This window comes from Glycine max, chromosome 7, assembly GCF_000004515.6.
Source record: "Glycine max cultivar Williams 82 chromosome 7, Glycine_max_v4.0, whole genome shotgun sequence".
Taxonomy (NCBI): domain Eukaryota; kingdom Viridiplantae; phylum Streptophyta; class Magnoliopsida; order Fabales; family Fabaceae; genus Glycine; species Glycine max.
The window spans coordinates 3,566,312-3,592,310 of NC_038243.2; the positions used below are offsets into that span (position 1 = coordinate 3,566,312).

The 25,999-nt window shown below is 30.4% G+C and overlaps 4 protein-coding genes across 8 annotated transcripts; 2 read left to right on the forward strand and 2 right to left on the reverse strand.

Annotated features, from left to right (window-relative positions):
* Nucleotides 1–6,198: 6,198 nt before the first annotated feature.
* LOC100779251 (chaperone protein DnaJ) lies at nucleotides 6,199–9,720 on the reverse strand. 5 transcript variants are annotated; one of them, XM_041017261.1, is made up of 7 exons: nucleotides 9,251–9,720; nucleotides 9,026–9,119; nucleotides 8,799–8,866; nucleotides 7,838–7,894; nucleotides 7,068–7,304; nucleotides 6,725–6,787; nucleotides 6,199–6,528 (listed from the first exon to the last, which is right to left on the reverse strand). In XM_041017261.1, the coding sequence occupies exons 1-6, from the start codon at nucleotides 9,353–9,355 to the stop codon at nucleotides 6,758–6,760; spliced, it is 591 nt and encodes a 196-aa protein (XP_040873195.1). In that variant the 5' UTR covers nucleotides 9,356–9,720; the 3' UTR covers nucleotides 6,199–6,528; nucleotides 6,725–6,757. The 5 variants fall into 5 exon arrangements, with proteins under 5 accessions (XP_040873195.1, XP_040873194.1, XP_040873193.1 ...); XM_041017260.1 differs by having other exon boundaries at nucleotides 6,199–6,532; XM_041017259.1 differs by having other exon boundaries at nucleotides 6,712–6,787.
* A 5,735-nt stretch (nucleotides 9,721–15,455) lies between these two features.
* On the reverse strand, nucleotides 15,456–18,542 carry LOC100527833 (mitochondrial complex I intermediate-associated protein 30-like protein). The gene is made up of 6 exons (NM_001251220.2): nucleotides 18,455–18,542; nucleotides 18,253–18,366; nucleotides 18,005–18,150; nucleotides 17,639–17,719; nucleotides 17,424–17,522; nucleotides 15,456–16,047 (listed from the first exon to the last, which is right to left on the reverse strand). Exons 1-6 carry the CDS (start codon nucleotides 18,504–18,506, stop codon nucleotides 15,859–15,861), a joined length of 681 nt encoding a protein of 226 aa, NP_001238149.2. The 5' UTR covers nucleotides 18,507–18,542; the 3' UTR covers nucleotides 15,456–15,858.
* Nucleotides 18,543–19,561: 1,019 nt separating this feature from the next.
* LOC100787802 (cytochrome P450 704B1) lies at nucleotides 19,562–22,233 on the forward strand. Its single transcript, XM_003528631.5, has 6 exons — nucleotides 19,562–19,870; nucleotides 20,177–20,392; nucleotides 20,503–20,799; nucleotides 20,871–21,248; nucleotides 21,734–21,934; nucleotides 22,054–22,233. The coding sequence occupies exons 1-6, from the start codon at nucleotides 19,595–19,597 to the stop codon at nucleotides 22,231–22,233; spliced, it is 1,548 nt and encodes a 515-aa protein (XP_003528679.1). The 5' UTR covers nucleotides 19,562–19,594.
* Nucleotides 22,234–24,458: 2,225 nt separating this feature from the next.
* On the forward strand, nucleotides 24,459–24,797 carry LOC102662276 (uncharacterized). The gene has a single exon (XM_006584106.1). The coding sequence runs from the start codon at nucleotides 24,459–24,461 to the stop codon at nucleotides 24,795–24,797; it is 339 nt and encodes a 112-aa protein (XP_006584169.1).
* Nucleotides 24,798–25,999: the final 1,202 nt, after the last annotated feature.

The window sequence follows — 25,999 nt, forward strand, 5'->3', positions numbered from 1 at the left end:
TTCAATCTGTTTTCTTGGATTTATATCGGTAGAAATTACAAGTATTTTTTTATGAGAGGGTAACCCAACTAAAATAATGACAGGATTGATATGAGATACAAAATTCTCTTGTAATTATATATCTAAAATATGAATTCAGCATTGTATGTTAAATACGATGAAGATTGAATGGATAATAGACTTTCAAATGCTTTAGAGAAAGAAAAAAATAGCAAGTTTCAGTTCAAATTATTTTAAATAAATAACAGTTTGTTTTATTAAATTTAAGGAATAACTTTTTTTAAATAGTCATCATCAAATTAACGCCCTTAATTACTGGTTTTGGAATTGAAAACCAGTTAACAAGCCTAACTTTCATATTTTCTTTCTTTTTATATATGAAGAATTGTGTTGCAGTATATCAAAATCTTTTATTATATATATATATATATATATATATATATATATATATATATATATATATATATATATATATATAAAGAGAGAGAGAGAGGGCCAGATTTACCCACAAAGTAAATTTTTTACTTAAATATATTAAATAAATATTTTTTTTGTCTCATAAGATAATTTTTTTTAAAAAAAGATGAATGTAAAAAGTTTTAAAAATAAAAGAGAAAATAAATTAATATTAATTTTTCTCACGTTATTTTTTAAATTTTTTATTGTTTCCAATTTCTCTAATATCCCTCTAATGAAGTTTATATTATTTTTTTCTGAAAAAATATTAAACTATTATTTTGCCCAATTTTTTATGGATCCATCACTATGTTTATATACAAAACTCAACAGATGGAAGTTTGGAGACCTCCACTAGAGAGGATCTATAAAATCAACTTTGATGCGTCACCGAGAAAGAACATAGCTACAAGACTTGATCAGACTTGTTTGAGTAAACTTTTATAGAGATACTTTTAGAAGAAGAAAATAAAAGAAATTTTTTTATAAATTAAAATGATTTTTCCACTAATTAATTACCAACTAAGTCGTACTCTTGTCTTTAAGAAAAGTTGTATGAGAAATTTTTTACAAATTAATTAATGATTATCTAATGAAAAAATCATTTTAATTTATAGAAAAATTTATTTCATTATTTTATTATCTTATAAGTGCTTTTGGAATAATCAATCCATTAATTTTTGAAATTGACTTAGACTAAACTCACATTCTAATATTAGAGCATATTCAAGATTCATCAAAAAAAGTCACCTATCATTTGTTATTCAGACATCAAAAAGCTCAAGAAATGTTTAACGTGAGTGAATATGTTGGGAAAAAAAGTAAGTTTCACATCAACTAAAAATAGAATATATAAATGAGGTGCACATCCCTTGAATTAATTTTTCGTGTTGAATTAGACCTAAACTTAGGTTCTAAAATTTTAAGACATGAATATAACTTTTTATAAAAACTCGTTACAGTTATAAATACAAGTTATTCTTAATTATGGTTATTTGTCAAAACTGGTTCTTTTTAGCAGCCCTAGACTCTACGTAAGAAAGTCCTCAATGTGTAAACCAGTCATCCTCGGTGCTCTCCCAAAGGGAAATATTGATGCAGGAAACAAACTGGACGGGTTTTTCCTCCAAAAGAAAGATTTTTGAGTTCGAGTACAACTTTGGTGGCAACATTTGTGATATGGTGTTTATGTTCGTAAACGAACACAACATGGGTACTTATTTCGAGTCTACCTACAACCACAAGAGTTATGTTGCTAATGATGTCTTTTTGTTTTATTCTTTTTCTGCTGTCTTTATTTCATCTTTTTCCAAAAAGAAAACTCTCAAACCTTAAACCTGGCAACCTCGTTGGTCTATAGAGCATGACTCCATATGGTTCTACGTAAGAAAGTCCTCAATGTAGCATAAATGCCCGAGGTGGTAAGAGGGTGTCCTCCGTGCTCTCCCAAAGGGAAATGCAGGAAAACAAAGTGCACGGATTTTTCTTCCAGAAGGAAATTTTTTTAGTTCGAGTAGAACTTTGGTGGCAACATTTGTGATATGTTGTTTATGTCCGTAAATGGACACGTCATGGATATTTATTTCAAGTATCCCTACAACTACAAGAGTTGTGCTATATATTGGCGATGTCTTTCTGTTTTGTTTTTTTTCCTGCTTTCTTTATTTCATCCTATACCAAAAAACCTCTTAAACCTTAAACCCATCAACGTCGTTGGTCTAGAGATCACGAATTCATGGCTCTTTATATGAAAGTCCTCAATGTTTAAACTCGTCAACCTCGTTGGTCTAGAGAGGACGACTTCGTTTTTGTGTCGTGAACCATAGGGCCAGGAACATGTGAAGAGGGTGAAGCTAGGAGGTGCAAGCATCTCATACTCTGGTTAGACTATGCCCAGCGGGTGAGAATATTGCTAGTGAAGTTGCTTATGTGTGTTCAATTGTGAATTATAACCTTAAAATATATCGGACATGTTTTCTTCTTTGACTGAAAGGTTAGCATGAAGTCTTGTCATGGCTGTTTTTAATTTTGTTTTTGTTTTGTTTCTAATTGTTTCTTTTCACAGTAACATACATCTTGCTGCAGACCTTTTTAACATATGTAGGAAAAAAGGGTAAAAGAAGGTTGTCTTCTACATAAGACTAAAATATAAATTTTTACTTTTTAAAAATTAAAATCAATTATAACAAAAAATAAATAAATCTTTAAAGGGCTACATTTAAAAAAAATGCTATTTTGTACATGCCAAAATGTTATTTAAACCATTTTTTATTATTAATTGAAACTTATTGAAAATTATCAAATTATTTATGTCTTATTCTATACTTAAATCAATCGTATTCATAAATTATATTGTTTTTAATAAATTTTAATTTTCATAAAAAATAAAAGATGTATTTAAAAAGATATGTTAAAAAAATTGATTTAGCAACCCATACATGGTAGATTATAAGATGGTTGATGAAAAATATGCGCTCCTCTTAAATTTGACTATTATGTGAACGGATAATAGAAATAATAGCTAACAAAAATTCTAAAACTATTATTTTTATAATTTTTTTAAAAAGATTTTTTTTCATTGATTTTTTCTTCTTTTTTTAGTGAGCCAACTTGCTATCCTACTCATAGGTAGGCTTAAATTTTCTTGTAAACTCAATATAGGTTACCCATCTTGACTCATTTTAAATAGACTCGAAATATATAGCATAATAGACTGACCGATTTTATCACTTCAAGGACATAGGAAAAAGTCTTCGTCCTCCCTTTTCGGGGCAACTTTCATAACAACAGTTTTTTTTTTCCTTGTGTTATGGGTTGCATAATCCCTAAATGTTTCTTTTTTTTATTTTGGAATAGGTATTCCAAAAATGCTAATATTGGAATTTTGAGAATAATAAAAGAAAAAGGGGGTGCAGGCTGAGATTGTTGCGGTGCAAGAAGCACAGGCCCTATAATTTAACTGACGACCCTTTTCATTTTTGGGTCTATCTGCCAGCTGAGAACTTGAAGAAACAATCAACAGTCCACATCAAATATGGGCTATCTTAAGGTTTACAGTGCGTAGATTGTGTCACTGTGTGTACTACGCTTGTGCCCTATTGTTGACGGGATGCCAATTTTTGAAGCACTTAAAATTGAAAAATGTGACCCTTATTTTTAACATTAATGGAAAATAATCCGGTAATATTGGTTTGTTATATTTAATAAAAAAATATTTAATATGAGCTATCTTAAAACTTATGTGGACTAGTGAGTTCAAAAAAAATTCTAAAATATTAATTTACGTGTAATTAAGAATAAAATCCTTTTCACCTTTATTGGTGAAAATTAAATATTTTAATAATAATTGACTATAAATTTATTCAATATTTTCAAATTAATTGATAATAAATTTATTATTTTAAAAAAATTTAGGTACTAATCAAACATATTTTATAAAATTTCCTAATAATCTTATTTCTTGGTAAAGTAGTTTAATTGGGAATAAAGTATTTCTTGATGCACCACTTTTTAAAGTTTGATATCACCTTTTTTTCTTTATTTATCTACCAACTTTTTTTTATTCATTTAAGGAAATATTAATTATTATTTTATTTATTCCTTTATCTTTATCAAATTCTTAAATATTTTACATACTCGTCATAAATAAAAGAAAAATTATAGAAATCATAATAAGAAGTTAAAAAATAATATAAATGAAAATAAAAACTACATTTCTTATTTAATGCTATCTTCTGAAATGGACATATAAAATTTAACAAACGTAATGTTTTCCTGGGAAAGATTGAGAAACTTAGTGATAAACTTTGTCTTTCCTATAATTGTTGAAAAATAAACCAAAAGTACACATTTCACTTAAAATTATTTTTTTAGTATTAAAAATTTAGGAAGAGGTAATGGCGTTCAATTCAAGATAGGAAAATCCTCTCAAAGTGAAGAATTGAACTTGTAACCTATCATATACAAGATCCTTTTTTTTCCCACCAACCTCTTAGAATACTTAAACTTACTCGAATCATATTAAATTGTCATATTACATGGTATTGAGTGACTAAACTTAAAAATATATAATAATTTATCTAAGAGAGAACATTTAATTCATTACGATCAAGCTTTTGCTTTTATATTGTAAAATAAGTTTATCTATCCTACTAAAAAATAATGAAATTTAAGATATTTATTCAAACTTCACTTATCACAACCCATCAGATTGTTTTAGTGATATATGAGCATCTTATAATTAATCATACAATCACTTGTTTTTATCATAACCGTGTCAACGGCTCAGAGTCTAACTATTAGCAAAATCCTTATCAATCATAATTGAAATTCGATAACCAATGACAAAGGTTTGATCCTCAATTTAGGAATGAAGGTAACTTGAAATATCATTCTATCTTAAATGGACCGATCCATTGAGAACAAAATTACTTAGGTGTCAAATATAATTTCCAAATATTTTCTTATTATATATATAAAAAAATTCTTTATCAATTGAATGACTTGTCTTTGACCATACAAGAGAAATCATTTGATTGAAGAATACACAAGTTGGCTTAAAAGTTACCTGACCGAAATTAAAAATTAAAAAACATTTTGAGTAATGTAAAGGTTTTATTTATCAATGCATAAAGGGACAATCGCAATAGCAACCACTCTTGCTTGCTGGGGTCAATCATTTTCTAGCAATTTGGCACCACCAATCAATGTTGGTAGCATTCAACTTGTGGGTTGTGTCCGTACGGAGGATTCTCTTTCATAAAGTGATCCCTTTTGGTCTTTAAAACCGTGTTCCCCTGCCACAACAAGGGGATGACTTGTTAGTAGTTTTTTTTATTGCAATACATCTTAATAGTGATTTTGAAGGAAGAAAAAAAATCTTATTAACTCTGAGAGAATTATTATTTAGAAGAAAAAAAGAATTAGTTCTCTTAGATGAAAAAAACTTCACTAAAACATGGAATTTCCATTTTGAAATCGTGATTCTTAAGTTAAAAAAATTGAACTCCCTCATTGGACACATCCAGAGCATATCATTAAGTAAGAACTACCAAATACCAATCAACGAGAATGACAACACTACAAGTTGTGGGTGCCGTGGTTTTCCCTTTTTTGCTCAAATACTTGGAAACTATGCACGCCCATCCAGATTCTATGTTAAGCACAAGTTACACAACTTGTGTAACAAAAGCCAGCCAATTATTGTGCATCAAGGACCCACAAATCACAACTCTGGCAATGAAAAATACTTGGCTACTTGCTAGGAATTGGGGTCCCCAAATGCTTTCAAACCCAAAAGTGAACTAGAAGTGTCTATCTGAATATCTGCTTTATTTTGAATTGACAATTTATTTGTACCCAGCTCCATGTGGGGTCTCTCTCCACGTGCTGTAGGCCCAATCCATTTATAGAATTAATATCCACCACCTGCCATTTTCCTTTGCTTAGATTCATCTTTTCATTAGTTCCACATGTTTGCATTAAGTTTGGAAAATATCTTTTAATACAATGCATTTCTACATCTATGAAATGGTGACTTGGTCAAACATCAAAGTGAATTAGTTTCGGTTGTGTTGTGTTATCCTCCTTATCCTTTCTTTCCCTTGTCTACTTTAGGCTTAACAAAAAGAATATTCCTTTCAAATAGAAGTTAACATTAAGAACTGTGCCTAATTACTTCAATAAATGGTTAATATTGCACTTTTGAACTGTGGCAATTTGCATAAATGAAAGAGGCTTAAATGGATTTTCAATTGATTTCAATTTAAAGCACTAGCATGATTGTACAATTGCAACCTTGGGAACAAGAGATTGAAGGTGCCAGTACCATAGATTTTGCATGGTATGGCAGGAAGTTACAATGGCCGTTGTATAAACTATGCTCTTCCTTAGTCCTTCCCCCCCCAAATTTTTAGTTGCAGGTCATTACTTGGTGGAAATTCCAGGGTAGTCATTAGATCAAACATCATGGCCATAGAACATTTTTTGCTTTCTGCCACTTCTGTGTCTACTTCTACCTCCTCCTCCTAGAATTCCCCCCTTTCCCTTCTTTATATCTTGGAGTTGGTTCACCTGTCTTCACACCAAGATCAAGAAAATACCGAGTCAACTTAAAGCCGCATCATAATGCATGAAATATTATGTATGCCATGTAATGTAATGTCTGATGCACATATGAATTGCTTCATTACCAGCCAAAGAACCCGAGATAAATGACATTGTAGTATAAGCAGAAGATTAGAGGGAATCACTTACCACTTTCACATACCTCACACAGATTCCATTGTTTTTGTATCCTCACTCATTGGTAATGATAGTTTACATGACCGACCTTGATGACATGAACAACATAAAAGACACCACTGATTAAAAGACTCTAATTAAAGATTCAACATGAATAAACTATCTTTTCCCTATCTTTTCCCTTAACCAATTTAACACTTTCTTGGCATATAGCTACATACACCGAACAAATCATGCAAAATACTTGTTGAGTTTAATTTCTATATACTGTTGGTGTAACCTTTCACTTTTCATAATCAATATGTATATGCCATGGATGATATATGATATATTGAAAGAAAAATATGAAAAATGCAGCATATACTAACCCCAAAACAGAAATTCTGGTAACTGGCATCAAAGACAGAAGAATTCTCTGCCTTCCCGAAATTCATCTCAGAGGAATTGCGTTTATTTGAACTAGAACTTTCACTGTAAGTCATGTAAGCAGATGAAGTTGAGGAATCAGAAGAAGCAAGAGAAGGGCCTCCATCCAATCCAATATCCGCTTGAAACATGTCTTCAAAAAGCTGTTGCAACTCCTCAAAGCTCTCCTCTCCATTTTCCTGTTATTTTACACATAAATTTATCAATTGTCTATGCCCCCAATAAACTTTTTTAACAAACTGTTCAGCAGAATATCAGACCTAGGATGTTCCTTTCAAAACTAGCAAACTGTATGGAATTCTAAGACCTATAGTTACAAATATTCCTAGAAGAGTATGTGAAGAGTTAATTTTAATCGACCAATATGGAAAGCACGTTGTTATTCAAAGTTTTTGTTGTTTTGGTATGATATGGTTCAACAAGAAACTTCAATAATAGCCTTCCAACTTTCGTAGCATTTGGACCAACAACAAAATACCTAATTTGGCCCCAAATCTAGAAAGAAAAAGGTGGATTCATGAGTCATGACCCTGGAATGGTCCATTCAGGACAACAGAAAAACTATAAACTACATACTACACACTCACATAGTATTTGACAAAAGCGGACACTATGTTATGTCTAGCTTTATCCACTAAACTAAAATATATATAAAACAACATTTTAATTGCATAGCTTTATCACCAAACACGCCTCTAACTAGATGACTCACATTTGATTTGGTATGACTCATCATTGTTAACATTTCGTCCAAGAAGTCCCCCATGCCCTGCAAAAGGAAATTCATTGTATGATTAGGTCATCAAAGTTATTGGATCAAGAACACTCCTCCCTATGGTGGAAACAAGATCCAATTCCATCCCCCCAACCAAACAGGATTCCATGAATTATTCCCCTCTTTTTGAGTTCTTTAAGCAACATGCCCATGTAAATTTGTACACACAAATTGACTTGACTTATAAAAAAGCTTGTGCCTTTGTGGCAATCCCAATGAATAGAGCCAAGCATTTGTAGGACAGATCGGATTCTTATTAATCCCTAAGAAGATACCTCTTTTCACATGAACTAGGGAGAAAAAAAAACATGGACGGTGCAGAAAACAGAAACGTGACAAGACTGCATGACAAAAATACCCCTGACCTGGATTTCCTACACTCATTCATTCACACAATCATGATTCATGAATCATTGCCATTGGATGAAAACCTGACTGTTCAAATGTCGGATGCATATTTTAAACATGGTTTAACAAAATCAAATGACTATTCTTATCTTCATTCACCTATTCTAATTAGAACTTAATATCTATGCACCATGACAAAAAAACAATCAGAAATGATTTTTGGTGTAACTTTTAAATAATTATTATAAAAAATAACAAACTTATCTTGTTTATAGATCATTTACACTCTCAATACATATATTACTATTCTGATTAACTGAATGTGTTAAATTTCAGATCCTCATTGAAAGAATAAATGAACAAAAAAGCAAGATTTACCCTTAGAACACCAAGAATAACAAAATTAAAAAGATAGATAGATGCCCAGCCAAATTGGTTACTTTACTGTGGAAAAAACGGGGTCAAACTAATGCTGCTTCTCTTCAACATATTGAAACAGAGGGATGAACAGAAGGGTATGCTATGATATGGTGTCAGGTAAGTGACTTACGTTTTCGTCGTCATCACTGTCGTAGACTCCCACGTCGTACATTAACCTTTTGTTGGCGTCAGATAAAACTGTCACAGAGAAAAACACCATTTAGACCAAATAAACAGCACATAGATGAAATTTCAAACAAGTGTAAAAATTCCAATTTTTCTTCAATTTTGAGGAGAAAATGAGCAAGTGAATCATGGGTCAATGTTCAATCGTGGAAGCATTTAAAGGGCATTTACCAGAATAGGCTTCCCGAATTTCCTGAAATTTTTTCTTAGCTTCTTCCACTAACTCTAAATTCCCGGTGGCTGAACAACGATCTGGGTGCCATTTCTGTACCATCAAACAAACAAAACTTGTTTCTTACTACATAATTAAAATTAAAGGGTGAATTTTGAAGAAACGTGGTTCTGAGAAGAAAAGAAAAAAATCAGAAAAAAGAAGCATTTGGATTCAATTCTAACCTTTGCAAGTTTCCTATAAGCATTCTTTAGCTCCAATTCAGTGCACTCCTTGCTCAAGCCCAAGATCGAATAGAAGTTATTGCTTTTCTTTCCTTCATTAGCCATTCCTATTCCCAACCAAAAACAGCACAAACCAACCACACCAAAGGAAAACTCTCCACAGAACCAATCAAATATCAAACTAAGGTTTCTTGTCGACGAATTGAATCAACACATATAAGCTCCGTACCACCTTAATATAAGAAAAAAGGACGACACCAAAAATCACACACAATCACAACAATATTAATACTATTGTTATGTATCGTATAATAATAATATATGTAGTATTATAAAACTTGGATGACAACTTGGGTTTGGTGCTACAGGTTTGAGAATAGGAACACGGAACTTCTTAGCACTTGCTTTTGATTCCGTGGAGTGAAAGGTGAAGAGCACAAAAAAGGCCTCATGAACACTCCAGAACCCCGGACCCTGCCTTGCACCTTATATAGTTTATTTTATTTTTGCATTATTTTAATCAACGTTGGGAATAAAGTGTTAATCCACTCTTGATTTCCAGTTGAAAATGCTGCAATGTGTATTCTAATGTAAAAGCAAAATAAATGCAAAACAAAATTTTGATGACAAAATTATTTTTATCTCAATCTTAATTTTATAACATATCTTCAAACATGTTCTTGAAAAGTGAATTTAAACTTAATTCAATGATTTATAAGATAAAGATTTGTCTTGTTCATTTATATATTTTAATTTGATTCACTAATTATTATGTGATTTTCAACACGCAAGACTGAATGAAGGTCTTAGAACCTAAAATTAATTTCTAAAATTGAACATTTGTGGGGATAACAACAATAGAAAGATTTTAAATTTAACCATTTTATAATGTGTATGGTGTATGGTTATGTATCTCCTAAATGGACGTTCGGACAAAAAAAAACATTACTTCTCACAAAATGGTGTCTTGAAATCGTCCATTCAAACAGTAAAGTAAACAAACACATAAAATTTGAGTTATTGTCCAAGTAAATCTCACAAAACTATTTTATAAGGCGAAAATCGTCTTTTACATATATATATTATTTTGATTATGTCTCTGTTCTCTAGTCAATGTAGAATGAATCTCTAAAATCAAATATGATATTTAATAATTAAACCAAGGTAGTTGGTTTTGAGCGTGGTATAAGGATTAGGGGTGGTGATGTAGGGCTGAGATTCCATGGTGCCGTAGATATTTCATGGGATGGTGTGTCCAGAAGCTTCTTTGTGAAAGTGAAAGTCCTTTTATGTGAGTTTCTGAATATTGAAAGGAGAGAGATGAGAGTGTGGGTCCCACTATGTTGTCAGGCTGTTTAACAGCTTGGAGAATTGATTGCTCGCTCTAAATTGTCAGTGTCTGATACAGAAAGAGAAAAAAAAAAGTGGTACGTGGAGCTCACTTTTGCAAATAGGTTATGTTTGAGGAAAATATATATTTCAATGTAATTTTTTTTTTGACAGAATTTAAATTTAAATTTTAACAAAAAAAAATAAAGTAGCATGGGCTACAAGCCTAGAAAAGATTAGGCTTAGCACTTTGAACGTCTGAAGTAGGGACACTGAAATGTAGTCAGCATCCATTGCTTGCAAGGTGAAAAAACAGAATACTAGCATTTACAGTACTTTCCGTGTAGTAATTTTGTCACCTAAATTTGTCCTTGTTTGTCTTGGCAAACTGTGGCATGGTTGTTTTCATCATTTTTCATAAGAAAATAAGAAATTACTTGCTTTTATACACTAACTAAAGACTTGAAAATTTGAGAAGGAATTCATATACTATTATGTTGTAAAATTGAATAGCCAATTAAATGGGTAAATATTAAATAAACTAAAAATGATGTATAAAAAATATAATTCACTTTTATAGTTTTATCTGTTGATTGGTTGATTTAGTAATTGAATTACTACAAACAATCAAGTTCGTTTAGTGCATATTTGTATTGACGTTAGAAAAATAATGCTACTTCATTGTAGAAGTATCAAAGGTCATATTATTTTACAATGTAAGTTGAAATTATTCTAATGGGAATTCAAACAGGCACTTGATAACTCTCAACACAAAAGATTGCGAATTTAGAAAAATGGAACTAAAATCAAATTACTCTTTTATGTATAATTTGTATAAGAGTGATATTTTGAAAAGTATTGGCGTATAAGACGCCCTCATGTGATGTGATGTAATAAGCTAGACATGATGTATGATCCCGTGGGACCAGCAAGTGTTGAAGCACAAGAGAGTTATGGCAATGACAAAGAAAGACCAATAGTCCTTGGATACATATATCTATTCTCTACTCTAGGGTGGTGGTCCCCCATGAAGTGCCCATATGGCCAAGTAGGACTAGTAGAAACCCCTCTAAGCTGAATTCTGAACAAGATACCACCATGTTCTTCGTCACACTGTTTTGTAACTAGAAGGAAAAGTTACACATGTGGATCGTGGACCACTCATAGCCATAGCTTGCATGAAGTATCTAGCTCCTATATGAAACTAGTGCGTTATACGATGCTCATGTGAACTGTTTTTCTTATCACATTAAGTAGTTGTTAACCATATATATATATATATATATATATATATATATATATATATATATATATATATATATATATTCCTCATCACTATATTAGGAAATTAAATGCTTTTTCAATTTCAACATATTAAGTTCTCATTTGACTTCGTATAGAATGTTTGATATTAATTTGTATATCATGTTTCGACCCAACAAAAAACTATTTTATTGTAAGATCAATACTCAACAATATTTTAAAATTTAAAATGATGTTTAAATACAATTCAATTACTATAATATTATTTTTTCCAAATTTTTATGCACGGATGAAACCAGTTTGCACCCTAAACTAGAATTCGGGATTTGAAAATTAATTATAAGACACAATCTTGCTCGTTAATTGTATAATGGTGAACAGCCAAAGATTCAAGCGGCCAACAAACATTTTTGTCCACATGATCCTTTATGGAAAAACAAAGCCCTCTTTGGTCATCATAGTCAGTCAAAATTTGGTGCTCAAAAGGGTTGGGGCATCTCCTTAATTATACCCTAAGCAGATGTAAATCTAAAAAAATAACATAAAATAATAGAAAATAGTATATACAAGTATTCTGAGTGATGAGAAGAGTTAATCTTGACCATTTATATAAGAAAAAGTAATCTAAATTTATAACTTAACATGGTTTTATATAGGATTAAAATTAGTTAATTTTTTCTATAAAGAAATAGCTAACTTTGATCATATCTAATATAAACAGTTAAAATTAACAGCACTTATTAAATGCGTAGTCTTAGATCATTTGTGTGTGTTTTATAAAATATTTTCTTCATTATTGTATATCTGCATGTTATCATTCTAATCCTTTTATTTTTTCTATAATGGTTAAATTGAACTATAAACATGCTAACGAATATTAATACGTACTTTGATATTTAAAAGAATAAATTAATTTAATAAATAAATTCGTACGTCTATATCAAATGAAAATATTCAATATGTTAAACGAGTTAAATGACTATTTTTTGTATATATAAATTAAATGTGTATATTTTAAATAAATAAAAATTAATTATTTTACTACAGTAAAGTCTGCCCTTACATAAACAAATTAAAATATATTACACCAACTATACCTGCACGGGATACTAAGTAATTTTTTCCTTTTGTTATGCCGAATCCTTCTTGTCAATTTTCATCATGCTCTTTCTCCAACTCCCGTAATAAGATTGGAGGAGTTCTTAGTCATATCAGCACACTAACAATTTATAGTTTATTCAAATGAAAAAATAAAATAAAATTCCTGCACATAGTCTCACTATTTTTCTAGTTTTAGTTTATCTGCAGCAGTCCCATTTTTTAATTTTTTTCAAAATTAGGTTATCGTATTTGGAAGGAAAAGAAAAGTCATATATTTTATTTGCTTGTGTTGTCGGAAGGCATTTGCCCACGACGTCTATAAAATTCCCATTTGGTCATATTAATCGCAAAAAAGTTTGTGGGGCACTCCATTTTGCCCAATATTTTTTTGAAAATTATTTCATTTCAGCTGCCTAAACTTGACCAATAACTCAACGTGGAATTAACTACTTATGGCAATTGCAACTATTTCACAAGTTGCATGTTGAGAGACACCAATTGCCAGATTAACGCAGCCAATATACAGCCCTTTTTGTTTAGTTAATTATGTGGTCCCATCAACTTTAATCACATTCCCAACTTTGGTAATGATGCAATGCAAAGAATGGAAAATGAAAACAATACGAAATAGCAAGTTGCAGCAAGAATAGTCAATTAACTGTCAAGTGGCTTTAGTGTGACACAGGAGGTCCTTTTTTATTATAAGAATCAATTTACCTAGTCCCTTTCAGTTCCATAGTTCAAAATGAAACACCACTTGTTCGTAGTTTTGCTTTAGTTTACCATAAATTTCTACAAGTGTTATTGACTGGTTTCCTTTTATATACAAAACAAGAGGAGGAGGGCTTGATTCTAAGCTAAAATTATTATTACATCATGAATAATTTTATTTTTAAATTCATCATTACATTAACAAAAATTATCATGAACGTTATAACCATACAATCATACCTAAATTTAAAATTATTTATTACTCTATTAATAGTATATATTAAGATTTATGAAATACACAAAACAAAACGTTAATTGCTTTCTTGTTAATTTTTAAATTTTAGAAATAAATATTTATAATTTAACTATTAATCAATACAAAATTACATTTTGTATAAAATTAGTAAATGTCACATCAATGTAGATTAGTTACTCTTTATTTTTATTTCTCACATGTATTATTCTTTGGAGACTATTTTAATCCAAATAGAAATAGATTAAACACTGAATATAAACACCGCTCTCATCAAAGATTCAAGATTAGTTATTTATTTTGTGTGTGTGTATAGTGCATACGCATTGGACCAAATTTTTATAAAGAAGAAAACCAATGTGCTTGTTTTTTTGTTTGTCATTTTTATCTATTTGGCTATTTGAGTCGTTTTACTCGTTTCTTGTTACAAGGGTAACAATGAAATTTGAATATATGACTACATGCAAACCATCCAAACCCCTTACTAATAACCCAATTCTTGTGACTTGTCTATGTGTATTTTTGTTATAGTTTCAATTCATCTAATTTATGTCATTGGATTTAGATAAGTTAATTAGATAGGATATATGAATCGTTATAAATTTTCTAACATAATTTTTTTATTTTAATGGATAAAAAATATCTAATTTATATATTTAGAAGATTAAGCACGTAAAGTTAAGTGAACTATATTTAAAAAATGTTTATTTCTAAAGAATACGTTAAAGCATATATTAAGATTGAATAAAAGATCAAACAGTATCAACCTTGGAATTTCTGAGTTTCTTTTATTTAGGATCTTCAGTCACAAGTCACTGTGACTGATAGCAATGATGAGATAGCACTGATGAGATGAGATATTTGTTCTGCTGAAAAGTGCATGAGAAAAGTCATATAAAAATCAACATCCCACTGGCCTATCAACTGTTCAACTTAAGCTTTAGTCAAGATAATGAGGAGTGGGTAGTGCCGTATATTTCAAAACGGAAAATAAAATCTTCTGCCTCAATTATAGTTTCCATAATAAGTCGAAGCTATACTTGTTATTCTACAGATATCACAAGATGCTTATCACAAAAGACCAATTAAATCTACAAAAAAAAAAAAGTTTATGAATCTCTATGCATTTTTTTAACATTCTCTATCCTGTTTTAAGCTGAAATTTATAAGAAAACAACAAAAAATGAAACTCAAGGCTTATTTGTTTCAAAGTTAAGCATCATTGATTTTATTGAAATAATTTTGAATCGTTACACTTCAAATGTGTTTTTCCTTTTCATGGAAAAACGTGATAATTGATTTTCAACATCAAAACAACATTATCTGACTCGTTAAATAGTTAGTGAAACTTGTATTTTTTGTGAGTTCAAATGAATTGTAGTCAATAATAGAGAATTTTTTTTTGAAAGATTGTTATAAAATATATCGCTAACATTTCACAGTTAGAAGTCCTATCTTTTGCAGAAGGCAACAGCTAATTTGGCAAACCAGAGAGTAGCAAGTCCTATTCTATATATATAAAAAAAGTAGCATGAGAAGATCATAATTGCTGGAAATAAGCTAGCTTAAATTTAGGTATCGGTACAAGACAAACTGATAAGTGATAATGATATTTGGCTCTATTACATGGTTAGTAGTAATGCACCTTTCTATCAAATTCACCTCACTTAATTGATGACCGACAATCCCATTTTGTCTGCAATATTTTCAAGGTGACAATCAGTATTGATTTTTCTGCTATGAACATGATGAAAACAATGAATTTTGTTTCCGAAAGTGCTTCCATTATTGGACCTACTATACCACTCAATAATACCAGAAGAGTACTGCTGCTGGAATAACTACCAAATATATTTTCCATTATGAACCATAAAATGATACATTATTATTACAAAAAAAGGGCACCCTAAAAGAAGAGAAAAATTCTTGATTTTTATGAGTAATCTATACTTCATTCTGTTCTCATGGCTTTGATCCAATCAAGTTCAACTCTGAAATCACCTGGTCCAGATCTAGCACCTGGGACACCACCCTCAGCATTGACAGATAGAGACATGCCCAAAACACGGGATGGATTCATTTCGATTTGTGCATCTATAACATTCCCTCTCCAAGTAGGTAAATATCGAGCTAGAGGAATCTGGCCAATCAATGAAATTAATAAGCATATGACACCCAATATGTTGATATAGAAATCAACTAGGTACAAACAACAGCAGCAGCAAAAACCTTATCCCACTAGGTAAGGTTAGTTACATGGATCACACAGTAACATTGGACTCAATTAAAGACCATGAGTGATCCATGTTTAGTATTTCGACAAATTTTACATTAGCTGCTGAGGACCTAACATAACCCTCCTTGTTTACCCAGATTTGGGGTTGACTATGAAACAATGCCAGTGTTCGACTAGGTACCTAACCTAGCAAAAAATATTCCATCATATGTTGATATGTTCTCAACTCAATTTCAAATAGTAAAGATCAATGCCCAGCAAGACCTGGTTTATTCACTAACAACATTGATACTTTCATGATGAGTAGCAACCATGACAGATTGTGATAAAAAAGATAAAAGTATTTCTGAATATAAGCACACCGAAAATTAAATGTTAAGCATACGATCTGCAGAGCCATGTAAGACACATTTATTATGCACAAAAGCTGCCTCCTATAAAGCACATATATGATACAACTAGAAAACAGGAATATGGCAAATTTTAAAAATTATAAGACATGACATGAATCACACAACTATAATCTAACAGATAAAACTAGAATAGAATTAACATAAAGGACACTTTAAATCAAAATAGATAATCAGTGTTTAAAAAAGTGTCATTGTAAAGACAATAGAAAGCCGTAATTTATCTCGTTATTGAGATATCCACCCCTGTTTAAAAAATAAAAGAAATACTCTTAGAACTATTCAAATTGCCCATAAAATCTCAAACATATATAGGTGTCTGATTCTGACATGTCAATGACACAAACATGACTACTGTTGTTTTGAAGTGTCTATGCTTACTTGGTTGCCTCCAATAATGCCTCAGAAGCTTTCCAACTTACATAGTCTATGATTGTGTTAAACCATAAATTTTTTAGAGATTTGTAATTGTATAATCAAAGCAAAATGGTACACTATTCCTAATCACACCTAGACCTTTCATAAACATTGCAGTGGTAAAGCTTCTAAAGAAGCAGATGGAAAGCTACAAGAGCAATGTGCATGAGCTTTCATTGAATCTACTCTGAGTTATCCAAGTCCTAATTTTCCCAAAGAAAAACCTATCACACCATAACATCAAGGTAACTACTTTTCACCATTTAATTTGGAATAACTAATAAAAAACTCTATGGCAGGAAAAGCATTCATAAGTCATAACCACTAAGCAACAGGCCATTGTATATATCACTCAAATTAATTGAGCAGACATCCTACAAAATTGCAGGTTTTCACAAGACCACCAATCATGAGTCATTACAATGTAAGCAGTGAGATGCAAATAGAACTTACCTTGGTAATGTACCAGTTGCCTTCAGGCACATAAACAAAAGCTTGCCATGAATTATCTTCCATCTGTCCAGGTGAATTGACCCAATTCTCTGTGTAGATCTGCACCAAAATCATCCCGGTCACAATACTCACAAGACCACCAAAGAAATGAAATTTAAGCCCTCTAGATTTCCTAGCATAAAATTTTGGCCCTGACAATGAAAAATTTCACTCACCGTAGATATATAACATCTTCCATCTCCTTTAAGTTTCATAGCAATAGTATCATATGAATCCAAATCAATAAAGCCATCAAACTGCAAAGATGCAAAGAATTGTGTAAAGATAACACATTCAATATAGACTTTACACTGCCAACTAATCAGAAATCACCATGATATAATTTTAAAATAGTTATTATAAAAATCAACAATCTTATCATACTTCATAGTTCATAAATACATAACAACATAGGATAGGATGATCGTATAAAAATCCTTTACACTATCAGTACATTATAATTAAATTCTTTAATATTTAAAAAAAAGCACCAATAATCACATTAATTAAATCCAATATGCTTGTTTTTGCAAAAAAGCAACCTTTTTTGAGCGCATTCCACAGAAGCCACTCCGAGTGATGTTCCATTTAGAGCCCTCAGAGACATCCAGAGAAAGGTTCCCGGAGAAGATTCCAGAAGTTGCTCCATTTTCCGACTCAGTTATCTGCAGAGAGGCAGAGGACAAACCTGGGTAACACCGAAACATTAAAAACCCCGAAAACTAAAACAACTTAAAATGCAAACTTTACTAGAACGAATGAAGTAGTGGCATGAAATGAATCACCCCACCTCCAAATTCAGAATCAGAATACAAATGCCACTTGCTTAACTCTTGCTTGGAATTGAAGCTGAAGATGGGTCTCTCCGGTGGTGGCATCAAATCATCAAGATTACCAGATATAACTTTTGTTTCAATGCACACAAAGAGTTAGAGAGAGATCAAGCATTTTGAGAAAGAGAGAATGAACGAAGATTGAAAAACATATAGTACCTTTCTTAGTAGCATCAACTGAAGCTTGGATCAGTCTTCGCAATCTCGACATCTCTCTCTCTCTGTCACCGCCACCACCAACAGTGGCGACAGCTTCAACCATCAACCATATCAGTAAATGGGCCTAAGGGGCAAATGCAAGGGCCTTCTTTTTTGGGCTTCTTCAGATTGTATGGCCCAACTTTACAACCCCAAAACAAACAAAAAATATGAATAATAAAAAAATGAAAGACTAAAAATAGACAAAAAAAATATTATAGAGATTAAAACTCAAAATCTATGAAATTCATAGGGATTTGTAAACTTCACATTATGTTTCTTAACACTAAACTATTGATTTTAAACTTTATATTTGTATTAAAATGAGAGTCAACACCTTAATGAATAAAATTAAAAACAATCGAGATTAAAATTAATTTTAAGTGAATAAAAAATGAGAATCAGTACCTAGACCCTAAAAACCAAAATGTAAATGAATAAAAAATATAGAAACTAGTATACAAAATTATATAAAGATCAATATCAAATGAGTAAATTATATAAAAACAAAAAATATATATGTTTGATTTGATGAAACGTTTTTTGATAAATAATTGTTTTCTTATCGAGGATATCATGATAGAAATACACAAGTTTATCACATTATTTTTACTTTACTAGAGTGTTCCTCCTTAAAATGAAGAGTCACTGAGGATAAGTCAAATAATCTCTATACCAATTAATTAATATGACAAATTTATTAGTTAACTTACATAGTTGTACCCTCTGTAAGCCTTTGGCCGTAATGGTAATTCTACAAGTTTAGACCAGTGGCACAAAACAAACTTTTCTTTATCTTTCATGTTCATAACCCATAAGCATTAAAAGAATGTGACAAAGTTGCTAACACATAGCTGAAAACATACATAAAATAAACCAATAAGGTACCTAGATTTTAACTACATATGGTCTCTCTTAAATCTTAATTAATATAATGATGCACATCAACCAATCACTAAAGCATGCATCTTTTGTGCTCATTAAAAAAAACATGCATCTTGTGTGACATTAGATTTTCATATGCAGGTCATTTTCCATGTCTTAAAAATGAAAGATAAGCCGAACCTCACATTAGTTGCTCCCTTTAGGGACCTATGCAAAATGGGAGGGTTAATGATATTGATCTGCATGGTTGTTTCGTGGATGTTCATACACAGATGGAGTCAAAGAAACAAGAAAGGCCCCAAAACTTGGCCCTTTTTTGGAGCTGCCATTGAACAATTGATGAACTATGACAGGATGCACGATTGGCTCGTCAACTATTTGTCCAAGTCAAAAACCATTGTGGTCCCTATGCCTTTCACAACTTATACTTACATTGCTGATCCTGCTAATGTAGAACATGTACTTAAGACCAACTTCAACAATTATCCAAAGGTAGTCTACATTACATCATTTCTTGCTTCAATATTAAACCTTATGGTGTGGGATCATGTTTGAATCGTATTTAATGTTTTATTTTTGAGTAAATAGTTTAAGTACTTTCTACACGATCATGCAATCACAAATGATTACGTATGATAATTTTGTTGACTTTTACAATAATTACTTTAAAAATCATATCAAGGATGATTTCTAATTAATTGACGGTGTAAATTTACGGTGACAGTTTGTAGAAAGATAACACTATTTGTATTTACATAATTAATATTTTTGATGGAAAGTTTGTGATTCTAATTGCAGGGTGAAGTGTACCATTCATATATGGAAGTGTTGCTTGGAGATGGGATATTTAATGTTGATGGTGAGTCTTGGAAGAAACAAAGAAAAACTGCTAGCTTAGAGTTTGCATCTAGAAATTTAAGGGATTTCAGCACCAAAGTTTTCAAGGAATATGCCTTGAAACTTTCAACCATTCTCAGTCAAGTATCTTTCCTTAACCAAGAAATAGACATGCAGGTGCTACAAACATTCTTCATGCTTATAATTTTTTTTTTCAAGTTTTATTTCCACAAGTCTATGAAGTAATGGAGGCTAGAATTGGTGACGCTTCAAATGTTAATTTCTAGGAATTGTTGATGAGAATGACTTTAGACTCCATATGTAAGGTTGGATTTGGAGTGGAAATTGGAACATTGGCTCCCAATTTACCAGAGAATAGCTTTGCTCATGCCTTTGACACTGCAAATATCATAGTAACACTTCGCTTCATCGATCCACTTTGGAAAATTAAGAAAATGCTAAGTATAGGATCAGAAGCACAACTCGGAAAGAGTATCAAAGTCATTGATGATTTCACTTACTCAGTAATTCGGAGAAGGAAGGCAGAGATAGAGGATATTAAAAAGAGTGGCCAGCAAAATCAGGTAGTTTCATATCCTAACTATATAGTGAAGTTCAAACCTATATTAATTTATCATTCTTGTTAAAAATACAGATGAAGCAAGATATATTATCAAGATTCATAGAACTAGGAGAAAGAAATGCAACAGACAAGAGTCTGAGAGATGTTGTGTTGAACTTTGTGATTGCTGGTCGAGACACAACTGCAACAACCCTATCATGGGCCATATACATGGTAATGACACATGCTCATGTTGCTGACAAACTTTACTTAGAGTTAAAAAAATTTGAGGAGAATCGAGCAAAAGAAGAAAACATTTCCTTTCCTCAATGTGACAAAGAGGATCCTGAATCATTCAATCGAAGAGTTGAGCAATTTTCAAGGTTGTTGAATAAAGATTCACTAGAGAAATTGCACTATCTGCATGCTGTTATAACAGAGACCCTAAGGTTGTATCCAGCGGTTCCTCAGGTATGCATTTTCTTACACTGATTCTTGTTATAAAAATTCCATATAAAGTGAGACAAATTTTTAATGATTGCTAGAAAAATGAAATTGCATAGGTTACATTAGTTTTAGGTTAAAATGTGTTTCTTTAAGTCCCTCAATTTTCAGTCTTAGTATCTATACTTAAAAAATGATGGTTTTGATCTTTGTATTGTTTATAATTAGTAAATTTTGTCCCTTTTTATGAAACTTAAGATACTTGGGTGAACAATAACATTCACTAATTACAAAAACTACAATGATCAAAATCATCGTTTTTAGAATATAGGGGCTAAGATCAATTTTAACTGAAATTTGAGAAACCTAAAATCGAACCACATTTTACCCTTAGTTTTATTATTAACCAAAACACTTTCATATAATTTGAAAAAGGGGTTCACTAAGGTTGTTGCTTTAAATTTACTATGATTCCAAAAACTAGTTTTGTAAACATCAATGTTCAATTGTAGGATCCCAAGGGCATCTTAGAGGATGATGAATTGCCAGATGGAACCAAAATAAAGGCAGGGGGCATGGTAACTTATGTTCCATACTCTATGGGAAGGATGGAATATAATTGGGGTCCTGATGCAGCTTCATTTGTACCTGAGAGATGGTATAGGGATGGAGTTCTAAAAACGGAATCTCCATTCAAATTCACTGCTTTTCAAGTAAGTTCATCTCTTTTGGAATCTATAATCTATGATAACAATCCTAAGCTGGTAATGTGAGTTTGAACCAAGATGTGCAACAAACACCTTAGTTTTATTATTTTCCTTTGGATTTATAGGCAGGACCAAGGATATGCCTTGGCAAGGACTCTGCATATCTTCAGATGAGGATGGTGCTAGCTATTTTGTTCAGATTTTACAAATTCAACTTGGTGCCAGGTCATATGGTGAAATACAGGATGATGACTATATTATCAATGGCATATGGTTTGAAACTTACCATAGAGAGACGTTCTTGAGATGCTTTCAGCAGTACTTGATTTGTGATTGATTATGTATTGCATAGGCATCATTATTGCATGTTTGAAGTGATAGAATAAATAAAATAATAAAAATATGTAAGATTTTAACATTTTTAAACCCATAAAAATTGGAGTCAATCTAAACTAGCTAGTGAGAGCGGTTGAGATCAATTCATGGGGTAAAGAGCATGCAAAGCATGTTAGAATGCATGGAGTAACAAGTAAAAAGTCATAACATTTTTTTACACAAATATAAGTAATTTATAAAAGTAAAGACAATGATTTATAAACAGAAAAAGTCCTTGACAAATTTCATAATATCCCATTAAAACCATTCATTTCTGGTGGATGATGTTTGCTTTGTTCTTGGGTTTTAGACTTTTAGTTGGGCTTGTAAGCCTTTCTCACTGAAAAACATTGCTTTCATTATAATTTTCATCATATGAGATGGTTGATATGTTTTTTTTTTCTTGTAAATTTTTGTGCACAAACATAATACAAGTAACAGTTTCCTAAAAGTAATCAAATGCAGTAAAAGAAAAGTAATCGAATTAATAAAATTTAAGAAATAAGTTTAAACACATATATAGCAACATAATTCGCATATCAGTTAAGAACTGATGCAATATATAATATTTCCTTTCTACAATTCTAAAATAAAATAAAGATTTAATTGTACTTCTAGTCTTTTATATAAGCATGGGAATTATATAATTTTAATCCTTTATTTTTTAATTTTACCAATTCAATCTTTCAAGTATTACGAAAGTGTGATTTCAGTATCCTAAGTTTTAATTCCGTCAAGTGAATTGTCTAGGTACATTATTGTATAATTTTAGTCCCGAGACACACCATTGTTAATGTCATTAATTATAACAAATTCCAACTAACAGAGGGATAAAAAAAGCTTTTAAACTTGTTTATTTAAATTAATTATACATATATCTCTTATAATTTAAATCTTTTATTCACAAAAGAGCTTGAAACTTTCAGAAAAAACTAAAAGAAACTAATAATCTTTTTTAAAAATAAAAAATTAATAATGATGTAATTACATCATTATAATAAGAAATAATGCCTTCGCGATATAAAAATTATGTTTTATTACATAAAGATGGGTTAGAGACCTCAATTAATTCGATATAATTTACCTTATCAAAGTCAACTCTAATAATTGAAAACTATAACTCGAGTATCAGTTTGAATGCATAATAGTGAAAACTCGTATTCGTTCACTCATGTTGAATGAAATATAATTTCGCTGTTCTTGTAAAATAAATAAATAAACTATTCAGTCCAAAACGTTTCAAAAACGTTTATTTAATTATAAACGGCTACAAATAAATTCATTGCATATAGCAATGCATATACTACTGCTAATAGAATATGATCCATTGATCCTAGAAGATTCTAGTATCAAACAAAGATTTTTATATTTTTAAGAAGACAAAATTCCTGTCTTCTGCCAACTATATGAAAATTACGTCTAAGATTAGTCTAGTACACGAAGAGTACTAGGTAAAATGTTTAAAAAATAACTATATTTGGAATGGATAGAATTAATTAGGTTGCTTCATTAAATTTTTTTAAATAAGTTTATGCAATCGAAAAGTTTTAAACAGAGTTTTTGTACTCTTACCATTTTTCTAATTAACAGAAATCCCTATTCGTCAACCGTATTTAGCTTGTATTATACTATAATAATTTATTTTAAAAATTAAATAAAACATAATGACTTATTTATCATCTGTCAAGTAAAATTTTATGCAGTAAAAAAAGTAAATTTTATAATTAATATGATTTTTAAATTAATTGATTTTAATAAGAAATAATTTATATACATTTTTCTTTTTTAGTTTCTTTCATGTATTTTTTTAGAGACAATCTTACTTGAAGCACAGATAAAAAAAGTTCAACTATTATGAAAAATCTATTTACAAAATTAGTGAAATTATAAGAAATAACATCAAATAAAACAAGCATATATAGCTGCCAACATTGTTACAGCATTCAGCATCGAGGAAAATTATGTGCATGCAAAGTTCAAACGTTTTACCATCAATATCACCGATCGTCAAAGTGAACGCATAACTTTCAAAATTAACATTAATTTATATTTATAGGACATGTGATATTGTACGTAGCAAGGACATCGTCAAGTACCTCACGGCTAAAATATTTGCCTGGGCCATTATTAGAGAAGAAAGAGCTTTGATTTGGCAATGGGTGCAAGAGAAAGCAAGTTAAGGAAATGGGTGATGAGTAGTGGAAGTGCTTATTATTATAAGCGCTTAGAAGGCACTCTATTGGTACCTAAGGGTTATGTTCCAATATGTGTTGGCAAAACTGAGGATACATGCAAGTGGTTTATGGTTCACACCAGAGCACTTGGTGATGCATATTTCCAAGAGCTGCTGGTTAGGTCTGTTGAGGGATATGGGTTTAGGAATGAAGGGGTTCTGAGGATCCAATTCGAAGCACAAGATTTTGAAGAGTGGTTGATCAAAAGGTCCAAGTCCAATGAGAAGATTACATGTAAGAGGAGGGTTAAACCAATTTAATTAATCAAAGACAATTCGTTTTCTTGAGAGGCTTTAGGTTTCTTGTTGATTATTGATTAATTTACATTGATATTTGTTAGATAAGCGCACTAAATATAGGTTAAATATGGAGATGTCTATTACTAGATAAGAATTCAATTCATTCTTATGTGTTATGATTCATTTCTTGTCGATCATTGATTTATATCGATTTTTGTTATAGAAAAGCACTTTTTTTTAATGTATTACTAGAAATGATCGATGTAGTTACTACAAATTAAATTTTAATTTATTCTTATGTGTTTATGATATTATATTGTATCCTAATAAGTAATAAATAAAAAATATTCGTACTAAAAAAATCTAACTTGAATAATATATATATATATATATATATATATATATATATATATATATATATATATATATATATATTGTTGTAAATTCACTAATGCATATAAAGAAAAAACATGTGGATATAGATGTTATAATTAATGCAAGTATGATGATAATTTTTATGTAAATATAAATACATCTTTAATGAATTTAATTTAAATATATTGACGGTATAAGATTTTTTTATATTTTTAAATATGTTTTTAATTGATAATTTTTTTTATATTTCAGTACAATCATAAATTATTATATAAAATTGAAAATTATTTATTTTTATAATAATTATTTTAAAAATTATATTGAAGATGACTTCTAATTAGTTTGACAATATAATAATTTTAAAACTGATAACATATCAAAATTAAACTATTTTCTTAGTTAAATTTTAATGATACATAGATGGATATGATGCATTTTTCAACTAGTGGAGTTGTTATTGGTATTTATAGGTATATAGTGTAAAAAAGTTAAATATATTATATGTTTTAAATTGTTTAAAAATAAACATTAAATAATTTTAACCTTTTTAATATAATAAATATTTTTTTAATATTTTTTTCTTCTAATTTCTTATTATGTTTCATGATTCAGTCTAAGCATCCACGCACCTGTTTCCTGTCCTGGTAGACATTATTGATTCAGTCAATCCTTAATTCTATGCACAAAGAATGTGACTGAGAGATACTTACAGTATTTGAAATGAGGAGAATCCTCAATATCCTAAAGGGGATCAAATTTACAATCAAAGGGTGCAAGGAAAACTTTATTACAAATTTTATAAAAAAAAAAAGAAGTAATGATCTTGAATCAACATAAGACACTGAATT

Coding starts and splice junctions, on each gene's coding strand:
- LOC100779251 (XM_014777710.3), bottom strand. CDS start 9,355: ATGGCTAATGAAGGAAAGAAAAGCAATAACTTCTATTCGATCTTGGGC. Junction 9,120..9,250: donor CTTATAGGAAACTTGCAAAG/GTTAGAATTGAA, acceptor TTGATGGTACAG/AAATGGCACCCAGATCGTTG. Junction 7,895..8,798: donor ACAGTGATGACGACGAAAAC/GTAAGTCACTTA, acceptor TTCCTTTTGCAG/GGCATGGGGGACTTCTTGGA.
- LOC100527833 (NM_001251220.2), bottom strand. CDS start 18,506: ATGTCGAGATTGCGAAGACTGATCCAAGCTTCAGTTGATGCTACTAAG. Junction 17,720..18,004: donor GTGGAATGCGCTCAAAAAAG/GTTGCTTTTTTG, acceptor GCATCTTTGCAG/TTTGATGGCTTTATTGATTT. Junction 17,523..17,638: donor GAAGATGTTATATATCTACG/GTGAGTGAAATT, acceptor ATTTTGGTGCAG/ATCTACACAGAGAATTGGGT.
- LOC100787802 (XM_003528631.5), top strand. CDS start 19,595: ATGGGAGGGTTAATGATATTGATCTGCATGGTTGTTTCGTGGATGTTC. Junction 20,800..20,870: donor AGAGTGGCCAGCAAAATCAG/GTAGTTTCATAT, acceptor TTAAAAATACAG/ATGAAGCAAGATATATTATC. Junction 21,249..21,733: donor TGTATCCAGCGGTTCCTCAG/GTATGCATTTTC, acceptor GTTCAATTGTAG/GATCCCAAGGGCATCTTAGA.
- LOC102662276 (XM_006584106.1), top strand. CDS start 24,459: ATGGGTGCAAGAGAAAGCAAGTTAAGGAAATGGGTGATGAGTAGTGGA.